At 59.9% G+C, this 23,374-nt stretch overlaps 1 protein-coding gene across 1 annotated transcript in view; it reads left to right on the top strand.

The window, feature by feature from the left end:
• Positions 1-1,467: 1,467 nt before the first annotated feature.
• LOC119109799 (transcriptional coactivator YAP1) overlaps positions 1,468-23,374 on the top strand; it is a 25,532-nt gene continuing 3,625 nt past the window's right edge. Inside the window, exons 1-4 of the mRNA XM_037233552.1 lie at positions 1,468-2,023; positions 22,039-22,202; positions 22,792-22,841; positions 22,914-23,040. Of these exons, the coding sequence (XP_037089447.1) occupies positions 1,560-2,023; positions 22,039-22,202; positions 22,792-22,841; positions 22,914-23,040 (805 nt within the window). The 5' untranslated portion in view covers positions 1,468-1,559. The remainder of the gene's footprint in view (positions 2,024-22,038; positions 22,203-22,791; positions 22,842-22,913; positions 23,041-23,374) is intronic.

The following is a 23,374-nucleotide window of genomic DNA, read 5'->3' as shown; positions in this document are numbered from 1 at the left end:
TAGGTGCTGTGAGCTCCTGACAGATTTAGAACCCCCGACTAATCACTGGCCCCGGCTTTGTAGCTGATTGGAAAGTGGGCCCTCAGGCATATATTGTTACGCAGCCGTGTGCACCGAACTGGTGGTGCCTGAACGACATGAAAGGCCCAGATCAGGGGTTCCTCGATTGGTGCAAACGACCCTTTGACGGCTATTTGAGACCCCGTCCCCGCGGGCCGGGACCCCTGAATAAACTCTGACCAATCCTTCGTGCCCTTAGACCCTCCAACCGGGTCCTTCATCGTCGGACCCAGTGGGCCTCTAGGCTCTTGGGGCCTCCTCAAACACTGCCTCTGGCCGAATCGGGGCCCCTTGCTAACACCGGGCCCTCGTTAGGCGCTGTCGGCGCTGACATGCCGCGGTCCCGCCCAATGTAAATCGCTGACTCCGGCTTTGTCCCTGCGTGGGAAGTGGGCCCTCAGGCCCATGCCGCCACGAAGCCGACTGTGCGTTGCTGGTCTTGTCTGACCGACATCTATACCCTTATCGACTCAGGGGCCGCTGATAAACGTGCAGCGCCCTCTGACTGGCATTGAAGTGCCCCGGCACTGCTGCCGGGGCACTTAAATGCAACCTCCGGCCGGCCTTTCGGGCCCTTGGGCCCCAAGTCTCGGGGCCCTCAAATCGGGCCTGAATCATAGATTCCGAGGGACCCGTCGGGCTCCTCGGAACCCAGGGAGGGGGGGGGGGGGGCTTGCCTCCCCGTGTCCCCTGCGTGCGCTACTGCCTGGATCTACCCCCGTGTGGCCACTCTGCTGCTTTGAATTAAAAAACTTTGCTGATTAATTATACAAAAGCTTATACAGACACAACCGGCAATCAAAATGGAGTAGGCTAAATCTGGCGGGAGGAAATGGTGGACAGGTTTGGCCTTCGGTTGCCCCACAAGTTACAAAAAATGACATCCCTGATGCAATATGTTTCAAATTGGTTGTCCTGAAGTATTGTCCATAATTTGACTTAAGACGGACCGAAAAATACAATCGCGTCCTGTGCATCACATTTTTGGTCTCCGCGTGACACTCCCAGCCCCTACCGCGGCGGGACTCCGACCCGAGTCGAAAACAAACACCGCTGCCCCGCCTCAGGCTCGAGCGGGAGGTGCAGCTTTAGTGTGGGAGGGCCTGAGCAGATGTGCAGTCTCAGAGAAACAGAGCTACCCTGATTCATTGAAAAGTATTTGGTACCATTTTAAAATGAGTATGAGTCACAGATTTGCTGACCACGATAGCCTAGTTACTTAAGCTTGCAGCTGTCACAAGCACAATACTGCGCCGAGTTTGCATCATTTGGCTGAACCCTCCCTGAACCGCGTGCACCTCTAACGGGGCGGTACTATCTTCCTGGCGTACAGTGACGTCCACCGCGGCTGCGCACCGGCCGCCTGGGGTGAATTCCAGGCGGGCGCTCAGTTCAGGGCGGCGCGGCCGTGCGGTGTCGGGGTGGGACGCGGGACGACGTGCGGTAGGAGGGAACGACCGTGCATCGGGCGTGGGGTGAGGGCACGCACGCACGCAGTCATGGCGCAGAACGCCAACTCAGACTTCGTGGAGCGCAAGGAGGGCAGCCAAGTTCTGCACGTGCGTGAGAATTCGGACTCGCTGATGAACTCGTTATTCGACTCTGTGCTGAAGAAGCAGGAGCCAAGCATGCCGCTGACCGTGCCGCTCAGCATGCGCAAGCTGCCCAAGTCGTTCTTCAACCCTCCTCAGCACGGCAGCAAGTCCCCGTCTGTCTCCCATAGCCGCAACTCGTCTACGGACTCGACGCAGGCGACTCCGGCGTTCGGCGCCGCCCCGGCCCAGGGCAACCACCTGCGGGCGCACTCGTCGCCGGCGGCGCTGCAGCAGCCGTACGGGCGGCCCAGCAGCACCAGCAGCATGCGCACCTCAAGCAGCAGCTACGACTTCACAGACGGCCTGGGCCCACTGCCGGACGGCTGGGAGCGCGCCTGTACCGCTCAGGGCCTCACCTACTTCATCAAGTAAGTGCTCCGAGGGTGGCTGCACGCCACCCCCCCCCCCCCCCCCATCCGCCGTCCACAGAAGAGGGGCGGGCCAGCAGGCGTGACGTCACGATGGTCTCAATATGTGATGTGTTGTTTATTGCCCCGCTCGTGCTGTGGGCAAGTTTAGAGGCCGCGTACTATGTCACCGTGTGTGGTGGTGCCCGTTCGTCGTGGCGATTGCCAATATTTACGGCAAATGGATCCATGTAAAGGACAGTCCAACAGACCACGTTCAAAGCGTTTTTCAGCGTATTTATTCCGTAAAATAAAAGAACGTCATTCCTAGCCAAAAATGTGCCACTAAACTCTCAAAGAAGATCAGTTTTCCTGTTGTGCTCCCAGGCAACTACTGCGGTCAGCGCAAAATTGCCACGCTAAGTGCATGCAGTCCTGGGGCGGGGGAAGAGGGGAGGAGTAGGACCGTTTTTCTGAAACAGGAGGCCCCGTTTTAGATAAGTGATGCTCTGCCGTTAATAAGAAGGTCCACATTTTGTTTTATCGTCGACTTATGACACTTATTTGCTGGGATTTGATGCTTTCAGCACTCTGGTAAGGGCACATGACCTCTGTTCTGCCCCTCCCCTTGTATGCGACGCCGCGTAGAAGCCCCCGACCGTCTCCCCCCCCCCCCCTCCCACCCTCCCCCTTGAGGGAGCCCAATTTTGCTCAGGAGGCCCGAAGGAGAATTCTGCCCCGCGACCCAAAACCCGTGGTGGTGGTGGCCCTGGTGCTGTCGACAAATCAGCAAAACGGAGCAGTACCGGTGCAAGTCAGGGAACCGCAAAATAAACTACATAGATTGACAACAGCCTCCCCAACTTTGTGAAGAAAGCTGACCAAACCGGTGGAGAACTCGTTTGATGATATGTTTTTGGGCTAATTTGGTAAATTTGTAGTGCTCAGTCCCGAGCTTATTTTGCGAAAATATGCCTGTGGCAGGTCATTTGCATCGAGTGGTATCGCAAATGTTGTGACGTCTTGTGGTGCGCACTATACACACTCAAACACAAACGCAAATGTCCCACATAAGGTTTAGCTGTGTGCTGAACAATGGGCATTCCATGGGCACCACCGGATTCACACCAGCGCTAGGTCACCGACCGTGGCAATCGTGGGTCAGAAAGAGGCGCCACCGCGGAACGCATTACTATAACGGCCCCCCACGCTCCCACCCCCCCCCCCCCCCCCCCCCATTTGCGCTCCCACCGCCCCGCCCGAACGTAAAGAAAGTCGAGCAAAGCCTGAAGAAAACTCTTGATTGGCACAATTTGGATGTGGCACAATTTGGATGTAATCAAGGCCATTTTTCGTGGTTCAGCCCACCTTTTCAACTTATTTTGTGAAACTACACCCATGGTCAGAACAGGTTTGTTTTTATCAGTGATTTAGGGGTAACTTCGTGCAATTTTGTTTCTACTCTCTTCATTGTTCCTCACCATGGTTGACCCGACTTGGCCAGAAAGAACGCCTTTATGTCGAACTCCAAGCGCTATTTTGAGTGGATTCGGTGGTAGTAATCTAAACAAAGCCGCGCACTTAAAAGTCCGGGAAATTTAACTACGTGCAATGTACTCACCTAGCCCGGCATCGTTGCCCGCTGATCTTCGAGCACACGTCAAGAACTCTCACGACTACGCTACCACTCCGTCGCGTACCCGCAGCGGCGTAAGTTGATTATGTTCGGTTCTTCGCCGCCGTAGCAGCCCCGTAAGAAAACTTCCCTCGTTTGGTAGCTTTGCCGCAGGTTTTTCTTACGAGTGGCATTTTTAATTTTTGGTGAGATGTATGCGTCATGGCACACCGAAGTAATGTTATTTCTTTCACCAGAACAGAAATTTGCCAACAAATGTTAGACTGCAAAAGGCAGTGTGCAGTTCACTCCTGCAATGCAACGCCGTAGGCCCATTACGAATTTCTTGAGATGTCGGTGATACAGCTGTTTCCCCAATAACACGACCGGCGCCACGGGGGTCGGTGGGGAAGGAACGCATCCCCCTCTATCGTATGGTGGTAGGGGGATGGGGCAACCCCACTATCCTAACAAACTTCTTGCGGGACAAATATATTGTTTACCCATGTTTTTACTAAGGGGCCCATAATCCCATTTTTTGCCATAATAAAGGTACCTTGCATCGGAAGGATTATCTTGCTACAAGTCTAGTGCTATGCTACTATGACTTCAAAAGACCGATCGGTGATATTTCCCCTACTGGCCGAGCACCTGCACTGCTTTCCGTGCGTGGATTTCGAAGCCGGATCAGGAGGTGACTGGATCATTACGCACCTGCAGCCTGTGAATCTAAGACATTTTTAATGAGAAAGTTGAAAACGAAAAACGAATTTCGGTGCACATGCTACAATGCAATATCCTTAATTCCCCAAGTACGAGTGTCATTTTTGTACGCTCTCCTTCAATAGCCTGAAGTGGTAGCGGAGTGTGTGGCTTCGGTATGTGTTTGTGCTAAAGTGTGGCCCTGGTCGTTGACACGGCTCCCGGTATCTTGCGCGCGCAGTGTGAGCAGGGCTCTCGGTATCTTCTTCCGCAGCGGTGTGAACACGGCTCCCGGTATCTTGCGCGGCAGTGTGAACACGGCTCCTCGGTATCCTCCTTGGCAGTGTGAACACGGGCTCTCGGTATCCTCCGTGACAGTGTGAACCACGGCTCTCGGTATCCTCCTTGGCAGTATGAGCGCGGCTCTCGGTATCTTCCGCGGCAGTGTGAAACACGGCTCTCGGTATCCTCCGTGACAGTGTGAACACGGCTCTCGGTATCCTCCGTGTCAGTGTGAGCACGGCTCTCGGCATCTTCCGCGGCAGTGTGAACACGGCTCTTCGCGGTGCGCAGTATGTGTGCTGTTTCATCCATTAGGTGCGACTTTATGACTGATACTGCAGGCAATGCTCCGGATGCAGCGCCCGTGGCGTTTTTTTTCTTTGTCCTCTGCGGGTCAATCACTTGTTACCAGTTGGTGATCAGCATCGAAATCGTTCTTGCTTAGTCCGTGCGTCATGTCATCATTCTCCATACGGATGCGGACATCGTGGCGGACGTGGACATCGGCTGCATTAATTGCCTTTGTCTGCCACGAATTGCTTATCAGTCTGTAGGCACAGCCTTCTGCTGGTGGCACGCCAGCTGCCTGTGTGTGGTTCCCAGGCTGTCCCAACGTGCTTCATTCGGTCTGTGTTTGTGGTTGCGTCTGGCCGTCTGCTCGCTGCCGGCCTGTGGTTGGCGCGCGCCGTCCGCCTCGGGATCGGCCGGCGCACAGGGGCCTTGCGTCCAGGCCAGCCGTGGCCGGGGCCGGCCTCCGCTGGTCGGGCCGGCCTCCGCTGGTTCGGGCCGGCCCGACCGGTTGTGTCCGGCCGCCAGCCGGCGCGACGCCCGTCCCCGTCCCTGTCCCGCCGGGGTCCTGCTGCCCTTCACCTCACCATCAGCAGCAGAGCTTCGGGCCACTGAACCGTGCGCGATGACCGCCTGCCATAGCAGTCTCGTCACTCCCAATGGAGTCCCATGCGGTTCCCTCCCATCGAAGTCCTGTCTCATCGAGTCCGTCCGCTCCTGCATCTGAGTCGCACTCCCGCCGCGTTCGCACCAGCTGTCCAATGAGCGGATCACGCCACGTGGCCCGCGCGCGCTCCCCTGGCGGCAGTTTGGCCGCGTTTCGTCCCCAGTCACGTGGTGTGACGCGCGGCGGACGCCGGTCGTCCTCGGCCCTAGCCCGTTACGGTCGCTCCTCCCCGAGCCAGCGGCGGCTCACGTGCACCTGCCGGTTCATGGGGCTCCGCCGCCAGCGCGTCTCGGCGGCCGGTACACGGCGCAGCGGGTCCGACCGCCGCGACCCCCTCGCAGCGTGTCGGCGCGGCGCGCCCTTCCCTCCACGCTGGTCCCGCTCCGTTCCCACGCGAGGGAGAGGGTCGCTGCCCGCCGACAGCGCAGCTGTGGGCAGGTACAGGGCGGGCAGTAGAGCAGGGGGTGGCGATTGGGCTTGGGGTGAGGCCAGTGGCATTGAACGCTCACTTATACGCAAGGGGCGATCGCATTCGGTTTTGAACGGAGCGGGAGCATCGCTGTTTAGGGATAGTGGCCGGAATGGGTGGCGACAGGGGTGACCTTGTTTAGGGCTCCGCAGACACGAGTGGTGTATTCGAACGCAACCAGGGTTGCAGCGCAGATTACGGTGACCTGCATTCACAAACACTAATAGTCCAGGTCCACGAGAGTTGGCTGCAGTTCCGGTATCTGAATCCCTCGTTGGTATCAGCACCATCCCTCTGCTCTGCGTTTCACCGTAGGTGTTTTCGGTGTGCCTTGCCATCGCGGAGCGAGCCAATAGTTATATTTGACCTGCCACTCGTTCACGCGGTCAGCGGACCTGCCGCTCAGCTGACCGCTTGAGCTTACCCGCGGCGTTGGCCGGCACTGAGCCCCAGCCCTCCACGGCCGGGAAGTTCGTCAGAGACCGCCCACGCCTAAGTCCGTGATGACTCTGCAAACAGCTCGTGACGGAGAGTGGGCCGCCGCGGTGCCTTTGATCCCGCCGGCGAACAAACTGCTGGCTGGCGTCCGCGCCGTCGGGGTCAGGGGTCATCGCGTTACGGATGCTGATCGCTCGGATCGGACACGATCGCTTTGACGGCTTGTAGCCCACGAGCGCCGGCGTCTCGTTGATCCGATTGGTAATCGGCGGGGCGTCTGGCGGATTGGTCGAGCGTTCTGCGACGGTGGCAGACAACGGCTTGCTTATGGCCTATGTGTGGTGGGTGAGTGCGCTGACCTCACGGCAGGTCCATACGGACGAAATGGCGGGTGGTCCTGCCATAGCCTCAGGTCATCTACCGTCGCCACGCTGCTGGGGCCACACATTCAACTGGACCCCACGTACAGGGATTGCGGCCGCGAAATAATGTGGCTTTTGGGTTCATTATGCAGCAGGTGTCGCCATTTCTGATTTAAATGATGCTTGCAAACAGTTCGTGGCGAAACAGTTCTAAAAATCCAATACTGCGTGTAAAAAGTGGCTGCCACATTTGTGTGGGGTTGGAATAGCCGTCCTTAAGACTGAAGGCCTTTCGGTGCCATTCGCAATCCTGCCCTTCTTAAGACCTAAGCCCCTGTAGTTTCTGAGCTACACGCCCGCGAAAGTGCGAGAGATATGTCGGGGAGTATCTCACAGTGACCTTGGCATTCATAGCGTCACAAGAACGCCATTCAAATCCTGCCATTCCATAAGCCATGGGGCGATCAAGTCCAAGAAAAATATAATTGTCGAGGCGTTCATATCCGCCGTTCGTGAGCGCGAATCCCAGCTTTAGCGACCGTCAATTGACTCTCAATCAAGTTTGTACAATGTGCGATGACTTGATCAAACCATGACGCATTGAGGAGCATATTTGCTACACACAGAATTTTGCTGTGCGGAGCAGTCTTTCCCACGTAAAAATTATACCAACAGTATAAGTGAGCCTGTTCCATCATATCTGGTGCTTCAAGATCTTCAGATGTTAAGCATTCAAGGCTTTAAGTACCTTACAAAATTGGGTGTTTGGAAATAGTTGAAATATCTTCCATTTTTTGTGTGTTCACAGTCCACGATCGCAAAGAATGTCAGAATGGAAAGGCCGCCACCAGATATCACCAAGATACACCAGTAAAGAGTTATACAAATACGTCAGTATCCTCGCGTGAACAGTGAAGAGTTCTACTAGTAAATCAGGATCCCCACGTGTCAAGCTATATACAAAGCAAAGAGAATAAGTGAGTGACTCGACAACGCTCAGAGACTACAGATACGCCGTTAGAAACGTAGCTGTTAAGTAAAGATTCCAGTTGACTTATGTAACGTGATACACAAGTTTTCGGGTAAAAAAGTTGATGATCATCAGTATTCTGCAAAATCCGAATTGACAGCCATTTCATCAGTGAGATCTGGTATGTCGACCGGATCGGGATCATGGGTCGTAATAAAATTGTCACCTATGGGAGCTTCCGTGGATTTGTCTTTGGCAGCAAGTAAATACTCGCCAAATCTTATCCGACTGGCCGATTCGGCTATCCTATGTGAGGTAGGTTTCCGCATGAACATACAAATAACTATGCGAAGTCAACCTCACCTGCGTGGACGTTTATCTCACGTCTGCTGGCATCCAGCCATTGAGTTCAGATTTGCTGCGGGGATGGCGGAGGGGCCGTGGCCATGGTGGACGGTGGAAATTTGTGGCATGCGCCGAAACCAAAGCCACCATGCCTACGCTGGGTTGGGATATGTTGAATGATATATTCTTAGTGATGTAAGGTTTGCTTTCTTGTGAATTATGGCGGAAGCAGCTTAGACACAATATCTACTAAGCGATTGATGCGACTGTTGATTGGCGCAGGTTGATTAACTTGTGTAAATTTGGTTAGAGTATCTGTCTTCTGCTATCATGTCTAGTAGAGTCTGGGGTCAGGAGTCCGCAAAAGTTTCCATATCAGACGGGAGGTGTCAGCTGTCTGGGAATAATTCGAAGAATGGTCTGTGCAGACTGAGTGGGACCGCCTGATCTTCTCACGTTGTGCAGAGTTTGATTTCGACTTGAAAGGCGGCATCCTCCCTCACACAATTCCTTTCCTGATGTTGACGCTGTACGGTAGGTGGTCATGATGCACAAAATGACATTCGCAATTCGGCGCCAACACCTTTGAAAAGTTCCGGTTACCCGGGACCCGACTAAGTCATTGTGGCCGCCGCGGCTTCTGAGTCAGAGTACGTGGAAGGCCAAGGATTTCCCGGGCGGTGCGAGCCCGCCGGCACGCCACGTGGTCCGCCGCCTCCCCCCCCCCCCCTCCGGGAGGTGTGGAACTGGTCTGGTGAGCTCGGCAGACCGACACCCATGTCTGGCCCCAGAGCGCGGCCCGGTCGTGGGCTGGGACCAGACCCGTCGCGCTGGTTGGCGCCGTCAGCAGCGGCCAGTCGCGCCAGGCAGGAGGTAACCCGGTGACACAATGGCCACCGGGAGCCCAGCTATCGTCCAGTGACCCGTAGGCCGGGGCCGAGGTCACCTCAGGTGGCGGTGTGGGTACGATATCGTCTGGACCTCACCTAGACCATAGCTGCTCAAGCGGTGCTACTGAAAACTGTCGTGGCTTGGTTGCCCTACCCACGTATTTTTCGCCCTGAAAACTTGCCTCTTCCACGAGTATTGGCAGTACATAGGCGTGAGGATTTCGAAGTGACTCTGCCGCGCCCCGTCGCCTCTGGCCTCGCCGGGCTGGTCTTGACCGGTAACCGGGCCGCTGGCTTGGCTTCTTGCGTTTGTGGCGTCGCCCTGGTCAGACTCCACTTTTTCCGGTTGATCGGTTTGGAAACGGGTCTTCAAGACAATGGCTCGTTGTCCGGCACGCAATGGCGTCAAGAACTACACCGTCCGTCCTGTAACAGCGGTTGTACTCGGTCTTGTTGTATGCCTCCTGAAGGACATGTGTTGCCCTCCATGTCTGGACACGGATAGGATCAGACTCCCCCATCGCTGCCTGCCACTGCGCCTCAGTAAGTCTGCTTATCCCAGTACCCATGTCCTGTCCAAAATGGGATTCTAGAAAGTCTGATGCAGTAGTTAATGCGACTGGGGGCGTAATGGTAATAGATGCGTCGTATCTGAATGTCTCTGTTGGTCACAGTTCTGCCTTTCTAGCAGTGCTGCGCGTTATGTGTACAACCAGCTGTGGTCTTTGTAGGCAGTGATGCCGTAACGGCTCTCATCTCCCGTGGCAATGATGCCGTAACGGCTCTTTCATCTCCCGTGGCAGTGATACCGTAACGGCTCTCACCTTTCGTGGCAGTGATGCCGTAACAGCCCTCATCTCTCGCGGCAGTTGTCTGGGTCACCAGGCAACTGCCGCGAGAGATGCGCTGTTCGCTGCTGCAGTAACCAGCCGGTGACCGCCACCCGCTGAGACCACGGGTGGCTGACATTTTCCTTCAGTAACCGGCCGGTGGCCGCCACCCGCGGGGACCACGGGTGGCTGACACTTTCCTTCAGTAACCAGCCGGTGACCGCCACCCGCGGGGACCACGGGTGGCTGACACTTCCCTTCAGTAACCAGCCGGTGACCGCCACCCGCGGGGACCACGGGTGGCTGACACCTTCCTTCAGTAACCAGCCGGTGACCGCCACCCGCTGGGGCCACGGGAGGCTGACACCTTCCTTCGCTGACAGCACAGCTGACCAGCCTCCGTGCCGGGGACCCATCGCCCCCTCGGCGTGGGAAAGCCAGTCCAGCCGCGGTCGCACGCCGCGCACGGCTGGCCTGGGAGGGAGAGGGTGGGAAGAGAGCAAGCGCGCTGCCGCAGTGTCTACCGCCCACGGATCAGGACCACGTTTGACCTCCCTGCTCGGGTCGTTCCTCTGGTGCTGTGCTGTAGTGCCGTGCTGAGGCCGTGCTCAGCTCAGCTCAGCTCAGCGGCGTCGCCATGGCGGCGGAGTGGGACAGGTGGGGCTGGCACGGGGCGGCCAGCCGGCCGTCAGAGTCGCCGACCTCATGGGTGATGGTGCCGGTGGCCGGCGCCGCTGCCGCCGTCCTCCGGCTCGGCCCGCCTGACCTGGCGCAGTGCGCCGAAGGGGCCGTCGCTGGTGGCCTCGTCTGGGTTCTGTCGCCCCGTCCGGACGCCGCGCTGAGCCGCTGATGTCACGGCTGTGCAGGGCGTCGCCCGGCGGCGGCCACCCTCCATCGCCGGCGGCCGCTCCCGACGCCCGCCCGCGGCTTTGATCTCGCTCCACCGCCCCGCCGGTTGGCTCTGGCCCCGGCGCCGCGTCCAGGGGCGCAGCCAGGCAAGCCCGGGAAGCGCCGTCGTCTGCGGCCTCTTCCCCCTGTCTTTCCACGGGCGTTCCACCGGCTTCAAAGCGCGCGCTGTCGCTGCCGGCCTGTGGCAGCCATCAGTATGCAGGCGGCGCCTGCGCCGGTCGCCCCGGCGCCGCCGCTCCGGACGGCCGCCGGCCGGCGTCACGTCTGGCCGCCGCTGAAGGACGGCCGCCCGCCGTCACGCTGCCGTCACGCCCCCCGTCACGCCCGACTCACGCCCCCCCCCCCCTCCCGCCCCACCGCCCCACCCCCCACCCCCATCCCCGCCGCCGCCGCCGCCGCCGCCTGCCGCCGACGGCAGCTGCAGACTGCGGCCGGCGGACGAGCACCCACCCCGTTTGTGGGCCAGGTCCAGTCGACGTCTGACGCCGGCACGAGGAGTGGGACGGCGGCAGAGGTGCCGGCGGTGGCTGACTCGGGTCGCTGAACCGACGGGGGCAGTACAGTGGCGGGGCTTGGGTTTTTTGGTGACACTGATGACGTGAAGGTTTGGGAACACGCCACCTACCCTGAAGCCGTCTATGAAGTCATTTGCTGAAGCACGTTTACACGAGGCTCCCGTGATCACTGAGTTCATACAAAAGCGATGGAGCTGAGTGTGAAATGACCGAACTGACGCTTCGTTCAGCAGAAGTTCGATGCTTCCCGCCACCTACTCCTTCAGTGTTGACATGGAGCATAGCGAGAGAGCCTGATATCCCGCGAGCAGCTTTTTGCGTTGTTGACTGGCCGATCTCCCAGTCAGCCACCCAGCCAGCAGGCGAACAGCTCGTGCACTGTCGAACGCGGTCTGAGTCACTTTCCGTGAAGCACTTGGCACGGGTTCGAACAGGTGCGTAGCACTGGCCGCGTGCGCTGGCGGGCCGCCAGCAGAGATGGCGAATTCAGGTCGGCTCCTGTCGTCTCGTGTCAACGCTGGTCGGCTCCGGTCGGCTCCGCCGGGCTCCCGTCGGCTGCCGTCGGCGCCGGTCGGCTGCGATCGGTTCAGCTGGGCTGCCGTTCTGCGGCGGTCAGCCGTCAGCCCCGTCCGCCTGCACTCGTTCGACCCTGATCGCGTCGGGTGGCGCCGTTGTTCTTGGCGCGCCCGGCACCCACCCGGCCGGCCCTGGAGAGGCCCGACCCGGAGAGGCCTGGGGCCTGGAGAGGCCCGGAGGCAGACTGTCGATGGATTCCATTGTAACAGAATCGATTCAGACTCCAACTCTCGACTCTGACTCCGAGCAGCATTGAGTGGGTTCTGATTCAGACTCAGGAGATGCATTTCAACTCCGTATTCGATTCCAGTGACAACAGTTAAAAATAACAACGGTGGTGTGTGGTATATCACAACTTGCGAGATACGCATATTGTGTAATAGGATAGCGACCAGAGGCATGGCTTTGTAAAACGAGTACGTGGGCGGGCTAGATAATGGAAAATAACGAAATTCATCCAAACGAGTTTCTCTTAGTTTTTGGCCAATTTTTGTCTCGAATTGAAGGGGGCGCTAGCCCCCGCAAACCGAATAAAAACTTATCTTCCAGTTAGCGATTTGTTTGTAGCTCCACTTGTTCCCCGGGCAGGAGCGGCTGGAAGCGTTCGTGTTAGTTTCCTTTCAAGTCTACCTCGACTGAGCCGAAATGCTTTTGATAGTGGAATCGACTCCGCCTCCACCTGGCGTCCTGCCCCCGTCTTTTGGGAGTCGATGTTTTTCCCTGTTCACTCACGTTATGCCAACTGTCGCCCTCAGACACTCAGTGCTTTGTGTGAGGTCAGAAGTTAGAGCAAAGCCAGCTTTCTGGACATGACAGCCTGGAATATGACGTGACCCCCCCACTCCCAATTCAACCGGCCTGGGCAGCTGTTTGCTGGTGACATTGGATGATGCAGCTGGAGGTAGTTTGATGACACGGCAGCTCGCATCTGGACCACCTGGCGACGGCAGCTGGTGCGGCCGGTGCCACCGGTGGTTACGCCGGGCGCCGCGGCCGCTGATGGCCTCGGGCAGGCCGGAAGGTGTGAGCCGCGCCGCGCAACCCGGCCCGGCCCGGCCCGGCCCGGCTCGGCTCGGCTCGGCTCGGCTGTGTAAACAGCCGGCCGGCCGGCCGGCGGCCTTCGTCCCGGCCGCCGTCGGCGGGGACGTGCAGCTCCCCCCCCCCCCTCCCCTCCGTGCCGCCCGCGCGGCCGGCCGAGCGTTCCCACGCGGCGGCGGCGGCGGACGGCTCGCCGTGGGACGCCGCGGGCGGGCGGCGCGGAGCGGGCCGGTCGGCGGCGCTGCCAGCGGGCGCGCCGGGCACCGGTGCCGTCCGCCCGTGCCCGGCTGGCCGGCCAGCCACTGACCAGTCGGGTCTCGCCCGAGATGTGCCCGAGGCCGGCTGGTATGGAACTCCCGAATGGTGCGCGAGCCGCCTTCAGAGGCGTCTGTGCGGCGGCTGTGGGTATGCTCGCTGCTCATACGGTTGGCGGCGGGTGCGCCTGCCGTTGATCGATCTTGTTTCTAGTGGTGGCTTTACACGTTACTTGTGTGGTGATGAGCACGAGGTGGCCACACACATCATATGTGCGTTGGTCAGCACGAGGTGATGCACACATCACTCGCGCGGTTATCAGCACGAGATGGCTGCACACATCACCTGTGCGTTGGTTAGCACGAGGTGGCTGCACATATCACCTGCGCGGTGATAAGCACGAGATGGCTGTACACATCACCTGTGCGGTGATCAACGCGAGGTGGCCGACTGCGTGGGCCACTTTCGCAGGTGTCTCCTGCTTTGAGTGGAAGGCGGTGCAGATATCTGAAGCTTATCGCGTATGATGTCTGTCCGGGGTGGTGATGAACTCGAGCCGCTTGACTCATGCTTTGATCGCCGACCTCGGCTTCGCTGCTGGTTCTCCCGCCGATACTGTGGTGTGGGACCGAGGACCTTCCCCGTCAGACTGTGGTGTGGGACCGAGGACCTTCCCCGTCAGACTGTGGTGTGGGACCGAGGACCTTCCCCGTCAGACTGTGGTGTGGGACCGAGGACCTTCCCCGTCAGACTGTGTGTGGGACCGAGGACCTTCCCCGTCAGACTGTGGTGTGGGACCGAGGACCTTCCCCGTCAGACTGTGGTGTGGGACCGAGGACCTTCCCCGTCAGACTGTGGTGTGGGACCGAGGACCCTTCCCCGTCAGACTGTGGTGTGGGACCGAGGACCTTCCCCGTCAGCAGAGCCCAGGCCTCTATCACGTTTGGGAACCTGGACTTCAGATGGCGGCGCCTGGAAGGTGAGTGGTTGCTACCACTTCCCGCACCCGTACATCGCACTGCGATGTGGATACGGGCCAGATACCGTCGTGCCACGAAAATACATGGTTTCATGCTTTTCACACGTCACTTTCACCACAAATGAGAACCAATTTTAGTCAAGTACACCAAATATTTCTTTTTGCCTTTTCTCTGTAAGGGAAAATCCTGTTTGGGGTGTGATAGCGCATCAAATGCTCTTTTCAAACAGTCGTCAAACGGAGATTGAACGACGGGTAATTTGGTGTACGTTATTGCGATAGCCTTATATGCGCCCGTGTGACGTGTTGTCTGAATATGGAGACGTCGGGCGATGACTAATCATACGGACACAGGGGCCTCAGTTCCAACGCTCGGACGGCCGGGCCGTGTTTAATCATGACCTGCTAGAGGCGGATCTCTCCTCACACGCGGCTATGGACCATGGACACGTGACTGGCCGCTGCACGGCCGCCGACTCCGAATATGGTGCCGCCGGTGCCGGCCGGCGCCGCCTTCCCCCGACGCCGGCGCGCCGCGAGCTGGACTCGTCTGCTGGCTCCGGCGCTGGCCGCCGCCCGCGGCCGTCGGTGACACCGACACCGGTCACACGTCCAGACCTGGACGCGGCGCTGCCATCCAGCAGATGGGCCTGCTTTGATCTTATTCCGGGCGTGGTGTTGCGTGATTTACAGCGCGAAAACGCTCTCACACGGCCGTGAGAGCCGTGGAACTAGATGATCCATGGTTTATGAGGACCGCAGCACTAGAGGGTTCATGATCTGTGAAGACCGCAGCACTAGAGGGCTCGTGATCTGTGAAGACCGTAACACTAGAGGTTCGATATCTGAGGACCGCAACACTAGAGGGCTCATGGTCTGTGAGGACCGCGGCACTGGAGGGTTCATGATCTGTGAGGACCATGGCAGCGAGAGGGTTCATGATTGTGCGGCGCGAACCGACGTGCAGTTGCCTGCTTTTCGGCTGGCGGTCGCTGTCCTGATCCGCTGCTAGCAATGGTCAGAGGTGGATGGCGCTGCTGTACCGCGTGAGAGCGTCAGGGAGGCCTTTTGGGAACGATTGGAGGAGGCAGCAGGATATCACGCACTCGTAATAACAAGATCTTCGAACTTCGAAGGCATGGTAAGTTCCATCCACGCCAAATGCGGTTAACTTATCCGACGCCGAGGTATCTACTTTTCAACCATGCCACGTATCCCACCGCAGGGTTTTGCCACCGGCAGAGGCCGCAAGATGTGATGCTTACGCTGAGCATCATGCAATTCATTGCTACGGCCGCAGATCATATTGTCCGTAAAGGACAGTGCTGGTTTGTTCTGTCTGCTTCTGGTGGCGGGGGAACTTTGTGGCGATTATTTATCGAACATTCAGGGACCTCGAGACGAACACTGGGCAGGACAATGCCAAAAGTTTTAGAGCTGTTCTCTGCCACAGAGCTTGCTCGTAGTCACCAATCGCTCCGTGCAGACGGGAACGCGCCGTCATCGCCCACTACCCGGCTGGTACGCGTGCCCATGGCAGCGGTGCAAATACGTCATATCGGACCTGGAGTCGCAGAAGTTACCAGATATGACGGCCGTGGTGTCACGTGGTGCGCCACTCGCTGAATGGAGACCACTGGCGCCAGCTGGGCAAGCGTCACGTGACCGGCGCTCGGCTCTACCGGAGCCAGCGCGGGCGGCGAGCCAGCTGCGCCCGACGTCTGGCACCGACCGCCAGGTACATGTGTATGCAGGGAGGGGGGGGAGGCGGTACGTCACGGGCCAGGTCCGGGCCCCGCGGCGGTGCAGCGGCGGAGGCGGCGGCGGCGGGGACGGGGGAGGCCGCAGCCCGGCCTTGCCCGTCGCCGTATCCCGACCGGGCTCGCGGCACGCTGCCGGCGGTGCGGCCAGCCGGCCGCCTCGTCAGGCCCCGGCTATGCTGGGAGGAGATGTGGACCAGGCGGGCCCTGGCTACGCTGAGAGGAGATGCGGGCAAGGCGGGCTTGCGGCACGCCTCTCAAGTATAGCGGCACATCGGGCGCTTGTTGGCAGACAGAAGCCGGGCGCTCGTCCGGACGCGCCGTGTACACGGATGCCCTCTCCGCCGTCCTGCTCAGCCGCAGCGGTGCGGCCCCGTGCCGCGCCGTGCCGCGTGGTGGTGGTGCGCGCCACCTGACGGCGTGGCGGCCAGGTGCGCTGCTGCCCGACCGCTGGCGGCCGCCTTTAAACGGCGCCGCCCGCCAGCCGGCGCCGGGCCGCCGGCCGCGCGGTGTAAACAGCGAGCCCCGCCGGCAGCGCCGCGCCGCACCAGGCGCCCGGCCGCGGCGCGGTGCGGCGTTTTTCGCCGCACCACTCAGCTGGTTACGCGCCGGGCGCGGTGTTCATCCGCGGCTGGCCGCCGCCGCCGGCCTTCTCCGCTGTCTACTCCAGTTAATGGCCAGCGCCGGCCGCCGCGCACCTGGATTCATATACGTGTGCCATTCCATGGACAGCGAGTTAGGCGTCCGCCACCGACGCGGAGTCGCGCGTGTGTGAACGCCGCCTGGTGACGGAATGGCATGTGAACGGGCGACCACTTGTTGCATGGGCTGCGCGGGCCGATGGCTGTACGACACTGACGCTGGCGGCGCGGCGACGGCGCCGGCCGTCTCGGCCGCCAGCGCGCCGGCCGACCTTGTCGGCCGTTTCACCCTCGCTTGAGACAGAGCCGGACGGCGACGCTGAGTGTCCTCACCTCGGGCAGGACCGGACGAGAGCAGGGTCCGGTGTCACCGTCGCCTGGGGTGGAATCGCGTCGCCATGCTCGTGGAGGCCATGTCGGTAACCACCGACTGGCAGCAACATGCCCTTCGGATTGGAACGCGAGGCTGGAAACTGGTGGCCATGGTGTAACAAAGAATTCTGCCTCTCGGATTTAGAGTCACGGCTCTGGTCCACTCAGCGTGCTCGATGGCCATTTTCTTTCAAAGCCTTTGTAACTTCGTCTCACATATATGCATTGATCTTTGTGCTGGGCTCAGCGATCGCATGACCTCATTGCGACGGTTGGTTGTCTTTCGGTGCCCCCCTCCCCCTCCCATTCCCGCTTCGACCCCGTGGAGACCTGGCTCCTCTGCGGCTCCGCTCCGCGGTGACGCCGTCTCATCTGCCCGCCGTAACCTGCTCTGCTACGGCGCGGCGAACGGGCACGCTGCGGCGCGGCTCAAGGCCTCCCGGCTCCGGCTCCGGCTCCGGCTCCGGCTCCGCGGCCAGTACCGGACTGGACGCGTCGGCGGGGCTGGCAGCCACCCGGCTGGCCGGCTCCGAGTCCCGGGGCGCTCACAACTGGTCCGCTCTTGTTTTGCAACGGCCGGTCCGGCGCGGCCGACGGGCGCGTGGGAGTGAGCGGGAGGGCTACTGGCTGAGCGGGCGCCGAGCGGAAGTGGCCGGCGGCTGGGCGTCGTGCTGCGGTCGCCCGGCGGCGACGAGCGCGGTCAGGCGCGCACCTGACGGGCCGGACGCGTGGTCGGGCTGAGAGCCGCTGCACACTTTCCCAGGCGGGCCGCGGCCGGACCTACTCGGTCACACCGGCCGATTCCTGACCCTTCGCTGAGGTGCCGTGATCTGGCCGCTGCTGACCGCGTGGCCCGTATGGTCCCAGCAGGGGGGAGTGGTGTCATTAGTCCGTCGATTCCAGCAGTGCGGCACCTCTACGTTGCGTGGTCTCGTCACCACGGGTGATCTCGGCTGGCCGCATGCCCACGCGGCCCACGTCGTTGGAGCGGTTGGCGCGGTGTCCTCTCGCCTTTGTATGTGGCCGGCGCGGCGGCGGCGGCGGCGGCCGGTGCCGGGCACGGGCGAGCCGGGTTAGCTCACGCCAGGCGCACCGTCGCTGGAGCTGCTGCCGGGCCGACCACGACTGCCCTCAGTGGAGCTGCTCCACACGGAATGACACGTGTGTTGGCTGCTGCGCGGGGTATATTCCACAGGTGTTTCTGACTCGATGTTTTTGTCACCGGTAATTATAGCTGTTGCATCTTAGTTTCCTGGGGACCAAAGGGTATCTTTTTTCGCCTGCAGTGGTTTCGTTGCATACAGAGTCCTTCTGGTATGGATCTTTGTGTCGCCGCAGCAGACAGGTAGTCCGCAATTTTGCTGAAGGGGTGGGGCAATATCGAACTTTCTCCCTAACTCCTGGTGTTTGAACCGAATTTCTGCGAAATCGCCCGCGCCTACGTCGTGGAAACCTGGCTCAGGGACAGCGTGGCATGGCCCCCGTTACGTCCTTAGTCCACAGCAATGTTGTTAAAACATGCTACCATCCTGTGATCTATTCGGGCCTAATTTACCTTTCATCGCACTTCTCCCGTGTCGTGTGTCTCCGAACTTTTCTCGTATGTTCGTCGTCCTCAATAGCTGGTATTCGATTCATGCCGCATTCAGCACCATCCTTTTAATTATATCACCCTTTTCTCCGGACCATCTTGCTGCTGTAGATTTTCCTCGTTTGGTTATATTATCTGCCGACTTTCTTGCAGCCCTCTTCCATTTCTCACAAGTCTTGAGTAACGATCGATTACAGTAATTTTTTTTAGGTAATCTTGTTTCGAGTCGAGCTGTATCTTAACCTGCCTTGTCTGGGTCACTATGTCACTTCTGTCAGTCACGTAGGGCCCAAACCTGCTCCTGCTGGGTTCCTGTCTCCTCTCCTGAGGTGTTCCGCTGCTGTCTGTCCGGCCCAATCTCCACTTGGCTCTCCTGAGGCGTTCCGCTGCTGTCTGTCGGGCCCAATCCCCACTTGGTCGGCCGTTGCTGGCCGGCACCGCCGTCGGCACATGTGGCACGCCCGTCACCGCCGTCCGCCGCCGACGGGGCCGTCACACGCCGGGGTGAGCTCCAGTGACGTCACCGGGGCGACGCCGCGAGCGAGCAGTGACCGGGGCTTTCCGTGCCGAGCTGCAGCGGCGGGTGAGCGGCGCGATGCTGGCGTGTCAGGCTGGGCGACCGCCGCTGCCGACCGCCGCTGGAGGCTGCTCTGCTGGACAGACGGATCGTGGCATAGGAAGTCCTGCTGCCACCAGAGCACAGCACTCAGCAATGGAATGAATGGAACGGACCAGGTCACGTGAGCTAGCCACCGCCTGCGGCCACTGGTCCTTCTCGTATAGCGTACAGGGACACGCAGGACCAGTTCAGCTGTCACTTACCATGGGGACCGGATCAGCTGTCAGTTACCACGGGGACCGGACGAACTGTCACTTACCATGGGGACCGGAACAGCTGTCGGTTACCACGGGGACCGGACCAACTGTCAGTTAACGTGGGGACCGGACCAGCTGTCACTTGCCACGGGGACCGGACCAGCTGTCGGTTACCAGGGGGACTGAATCAGCTGTCGGTTACCGGGGAGACCAGATCAGTTGTCACCTATCATGGGTATCAGACCATCTGTCAGTTACCATGGGGTTACTGACAACTGTTGGACCAGCTGTCGGTTACCAGGGGACCGGACCAGCTGTCGGTTGCCAGGAGACGGGACCAGCTGTCGGTTACCAGGAGACCAGATCAGTTGTCACCCACCATGGGTATCAGACCATCTATCAGTTACCATGGGGGCTGAACCAGCTGTCAGCTAGCACATGAGCTCTGTTTGGACGGCGGATCTGAGAGGATCGAGCAATCGGACGGCACATCAACTTGATGTCTCGTTTGTACGCCGGATGCAGTCTGGTATGGAAACAGTCCCCGGTTGGAGCTACGCGGACCCGACCTTGGTGTCAACGAAAGCATTCAACGGAGACCGTGGCGACACGTGATCGAGAGACCGTGGACCGATGTGGATTGGCTTGAGCGCCTCGACCACGTGCTGGGCCTCAGGCGTGCGCGGCAGCTTGTGGCGGCGGTTCACGGCCGCCCGTGTCGGATATGTCCAGTCCATAGCCACCAGCCAGGTACACGCCCTGCGTATCCGCAGACGCTCTGAGGGCGCTCGGGTCCCGTCAGCGTGCGTGGGCGGCACAGGTCAGCGTGCCGCTGCTGAGGGCAGTGGCGGCCAACTGTCCCGTCCGACGTCGCCGTCAGCGCAGCTCGCGTCACGCCGGCGGCTGGTCCACCGGCTCGCGCCACGCCGGCGGCTGGTTCACCGGCTCGCGTCACGCCAGCGGCTGGTCCGCCGGCTCGCGTCACGCTCGGCCGAACTCAAAAATGTTAGACGCGCGTCCATCCACGCGGCTGAAGCAGACCGGGCCGCATGTTGTAGGTCGCAGGCGGCAGGTCGCAGGTCGGAAGTCGTAGGGCGCAGGGTGCAGGTCGCGTCACAAGTGCCTGTTGCCGTCAGTGTGACGTCCTCGCTCCGCAGACTCCCTCGCCGTCCGGGCGGCGGCGCGGCGCGGCCGGCCAGCGCAGCGGCGCAGCGACGCCGGCATGCGTGTGGCCTGCCGGCCGACCGGGGGTATTGTTGGACCGGGCCGTCCCGGGCCGGGCCGGCGGGTTCAGCGGCCGCCGCTGCACCCGCTCCCGGCCGGGCCGCACCCGGGCGCCGGTGACGCACGGGGCGCGGACGGAGCCGTGATCCGGGGGTGGCTGCCGCTGACGACACTGCAGCCGGGTGGGGCAGCCCGCGGCTCGCTGGCGCCGCAGACCGCTGCCTGATTGGCGTGGGGATTTTGCTGGTGTTTATGGGGGAGAGGTATCTTGCGGTTCCGTGGCTTCAGGGAAGAGGTGACCTTCGCTGCCGCCTCGCACCAGCTGGTAATTGTAGCGAGCGAGCTTTTCGAGGTCATGGCGTGAGCTGTTGTCCTCTGGCTAGTAAACGAACATATATATATATATATATATATATATATATATATATATATATATATATATATATAGTATGAAGAAACCAGAATTAGTGGCAGCATAAGCGTCCCAAACAGGCGTGGCTCCGCAAATACGTTGATATCAAACGACATCGTTTGGCTTATCTCTTATTTTGTCCCGTACGTGTGCCATCATTATCAATTACATGCCCGTCGGCATCCACCCAGATGACAAGCGGAACGACAGGATAGCCGCGCGGTGACACCTGACAACGCCGCAGAAGCTGCGCGGTGATCTGACGACGTTACAGTAGCCGCGCGGTGATCTGGCGACGTTACAGTAGCCGCGCGGTGATCTGGCGAGCGGGATTGGTGACGACAGACCGGCGGCAGCCCATTTCGGGCTGGCCAGTCTGAGGCCGCGGCACAGGGCAGGCTTACCCGGCTCGTGCGGGGGGAGGAGGGGGGGGGGGGGGGGGGGTCGGTGAGCGCCAGGTGAGCTCAGCGCCACCCACATGGTTGCGTCACCGCTGGGAGGTGGTGAGATCATGCGGGGGCTAGTCGGGAGGAGGCGGCGCCGAGTGGCAGCACTGGCTCCTGTGCGAGAGCCGCCGCAATGATTGAGAGGCTGTATCGGGCTTTGTCGTTGTTTTAGGGACTCATCAGAGCTGAATGTCAGGACACATTACATTTCAGCGGCGACCTGGCGTGTGCGGGCTTGTGCATGTGTGGGCTTGTGCTTGCGTTGTGTGTCAACAAACGTGTGTTACGATGGCTTTCGACAATGAGAAGTGGGCACAAGTACATTTCAAATTTGCATTGTCGCGATCTGTAGCGACATGAGGTCTGCTGATTAAAGAGGTTAGTGCGCCACGGCTTATGACGTCACGTGCTGTGTCGTCAGCTAACACTATCTCGACATTCAGCACCATCTCGTCATATTCCTGGATATGTAACACCTGAACCGTGAGGGTTATGCCACCATCCATTGCATGCGTTTTCAAAATCCAAAGAGTTGCCTGTGGTCTTCAGGTCTGTGTTATAGCGCATTGCTCGCTGACGGTGATGTTGCGCGCTCTACAGCACCCCGTGCCGCCCGGCGTCTGACCCCCTGCCCGCCGTTTCAGTCACGTGACGCAGACGACCACCTGGGAAGACCCGCGGAAGAAGCCCTCCCAGGGCTCGTTGGCAGGCCAGCCAGGAGCGGCCAGCTCGCAGCCTGCCAGCGCGCCTGGGGCGCCCCCGACCGCTCCCGCCGGCCCCGCTGGCGCTGCCCCTGGCGCGCAAGAAGGTAGGTGTTGCTGCACCCAATCGCGGATTGGCATCGGCGATAAGCAGGGGTGACATTGGCTGCGCGGAGAAACAGGGAAATCGTATGTGATGTTTCGCTTGTCAGGTCGGATTGTGTGAAGCGCAGATGGTGCGCGTCAGACACGTCCGTTGGTCTGTAAAGAAACGGTGATGATGACTAATATCGAACTATGAGGGTGTCAACCCAAGCTCTAGTGACCGGCAGCGCTCACCGTTGATTTGATGTGCCAAACTGTATTGTGAGTGATATTGGGCGGAGCATGTGGAGCTAGTGCTGCTGCGTGGAATTTTAAGGAGCTGAACATACGGGATCGCACGCGCGTGGGCGCTGAAAACCAGGCAGTCATACGCTGTAAGAACTAAAATAAGCAGTAGCTGTTGCAGGATGCAATGCAGACTTTCTTGGATTGCGAATGGCATAGGCATTTAGTTTATTTTCTTAATATTGTCCCCGCAGCAGTTGTTTTACGGTAATCGCCAAGACAGTGATGCACGCAGTAGTGCAGCGGTCGATGGTCTGTCGTGCCGTGACTCCTGCGGTGGCAGTAACTGTCGTCTCGCCTCTCCAGCGCCGCCGCCGCCTCCGCCGCCCTCGCAGCAGCAGCAGCAGCAGCCGCCGCCCCCACCGCCGCCCCAGCAGCAGCAGCAGCAGCAGCTTCAGCAGCAACTGCAGCAGCTGTCAGTGGAGCCGGCGGCAGCGGGCGGCCAGGCGCTGGGCCCGCTGCCGGACGGCTGGGACCGGGCCGAGACCGAGGAGGGCGAGGTGTACTTCATCAACCACCAGACGCGCGTCACCTCCTGGTTCGACCCCAGGATACGTGAGTTCCAGTCGTTCCAGCGTCGGGACGGGGCCGGCGCGTCCACCAGAATGATAGCGGGGCCGGGCGTAGGCATAAGCACCCAGTGCTTGGCAAGAGCACGAAAGATCTCGCGGACCTCAAAAATGGAGTATATGTTAAGTCGTTTCAGTTCTTTGCAACGGGTCAAGCAGAAGTCATAGGTAGTTTTTTTTTCATCGCGCGGACAGAAAACAAAGATACCCTTATCATGTCAGGCAGCACCATGGTAACCTCGACCGGTTATGGACGGCCGTAGTGAATGTTTTTTTCGTCGTCGGGGAATTATTACTGCCTGGAAATGGCTCAAGCACCG

Source organism: Pollicipes pollicipes, unplaced genomic scaffold (assembly GCF_011947565.3).
Source record: "Pollicipes pollicipes isolate AB1234 unplaced genomic scaffold, Ppol_2.1 Scaffold_7231;HRSCAF=8579_pilon_pilon_pilon, whole genome shotgun sequence".
Taxonomy (NCBI): Eukaryota; Metazoa; Arthropoda; class Thecostraca; order Pollicipedomorpha; family Pollicipedidae; genus Pollicipes; species Pollicipes pollicipes.
Note: the sequence above shows the minus strand (reverse complement) of the source record. Positions and strands in the feature narration are given on the sequence as shown.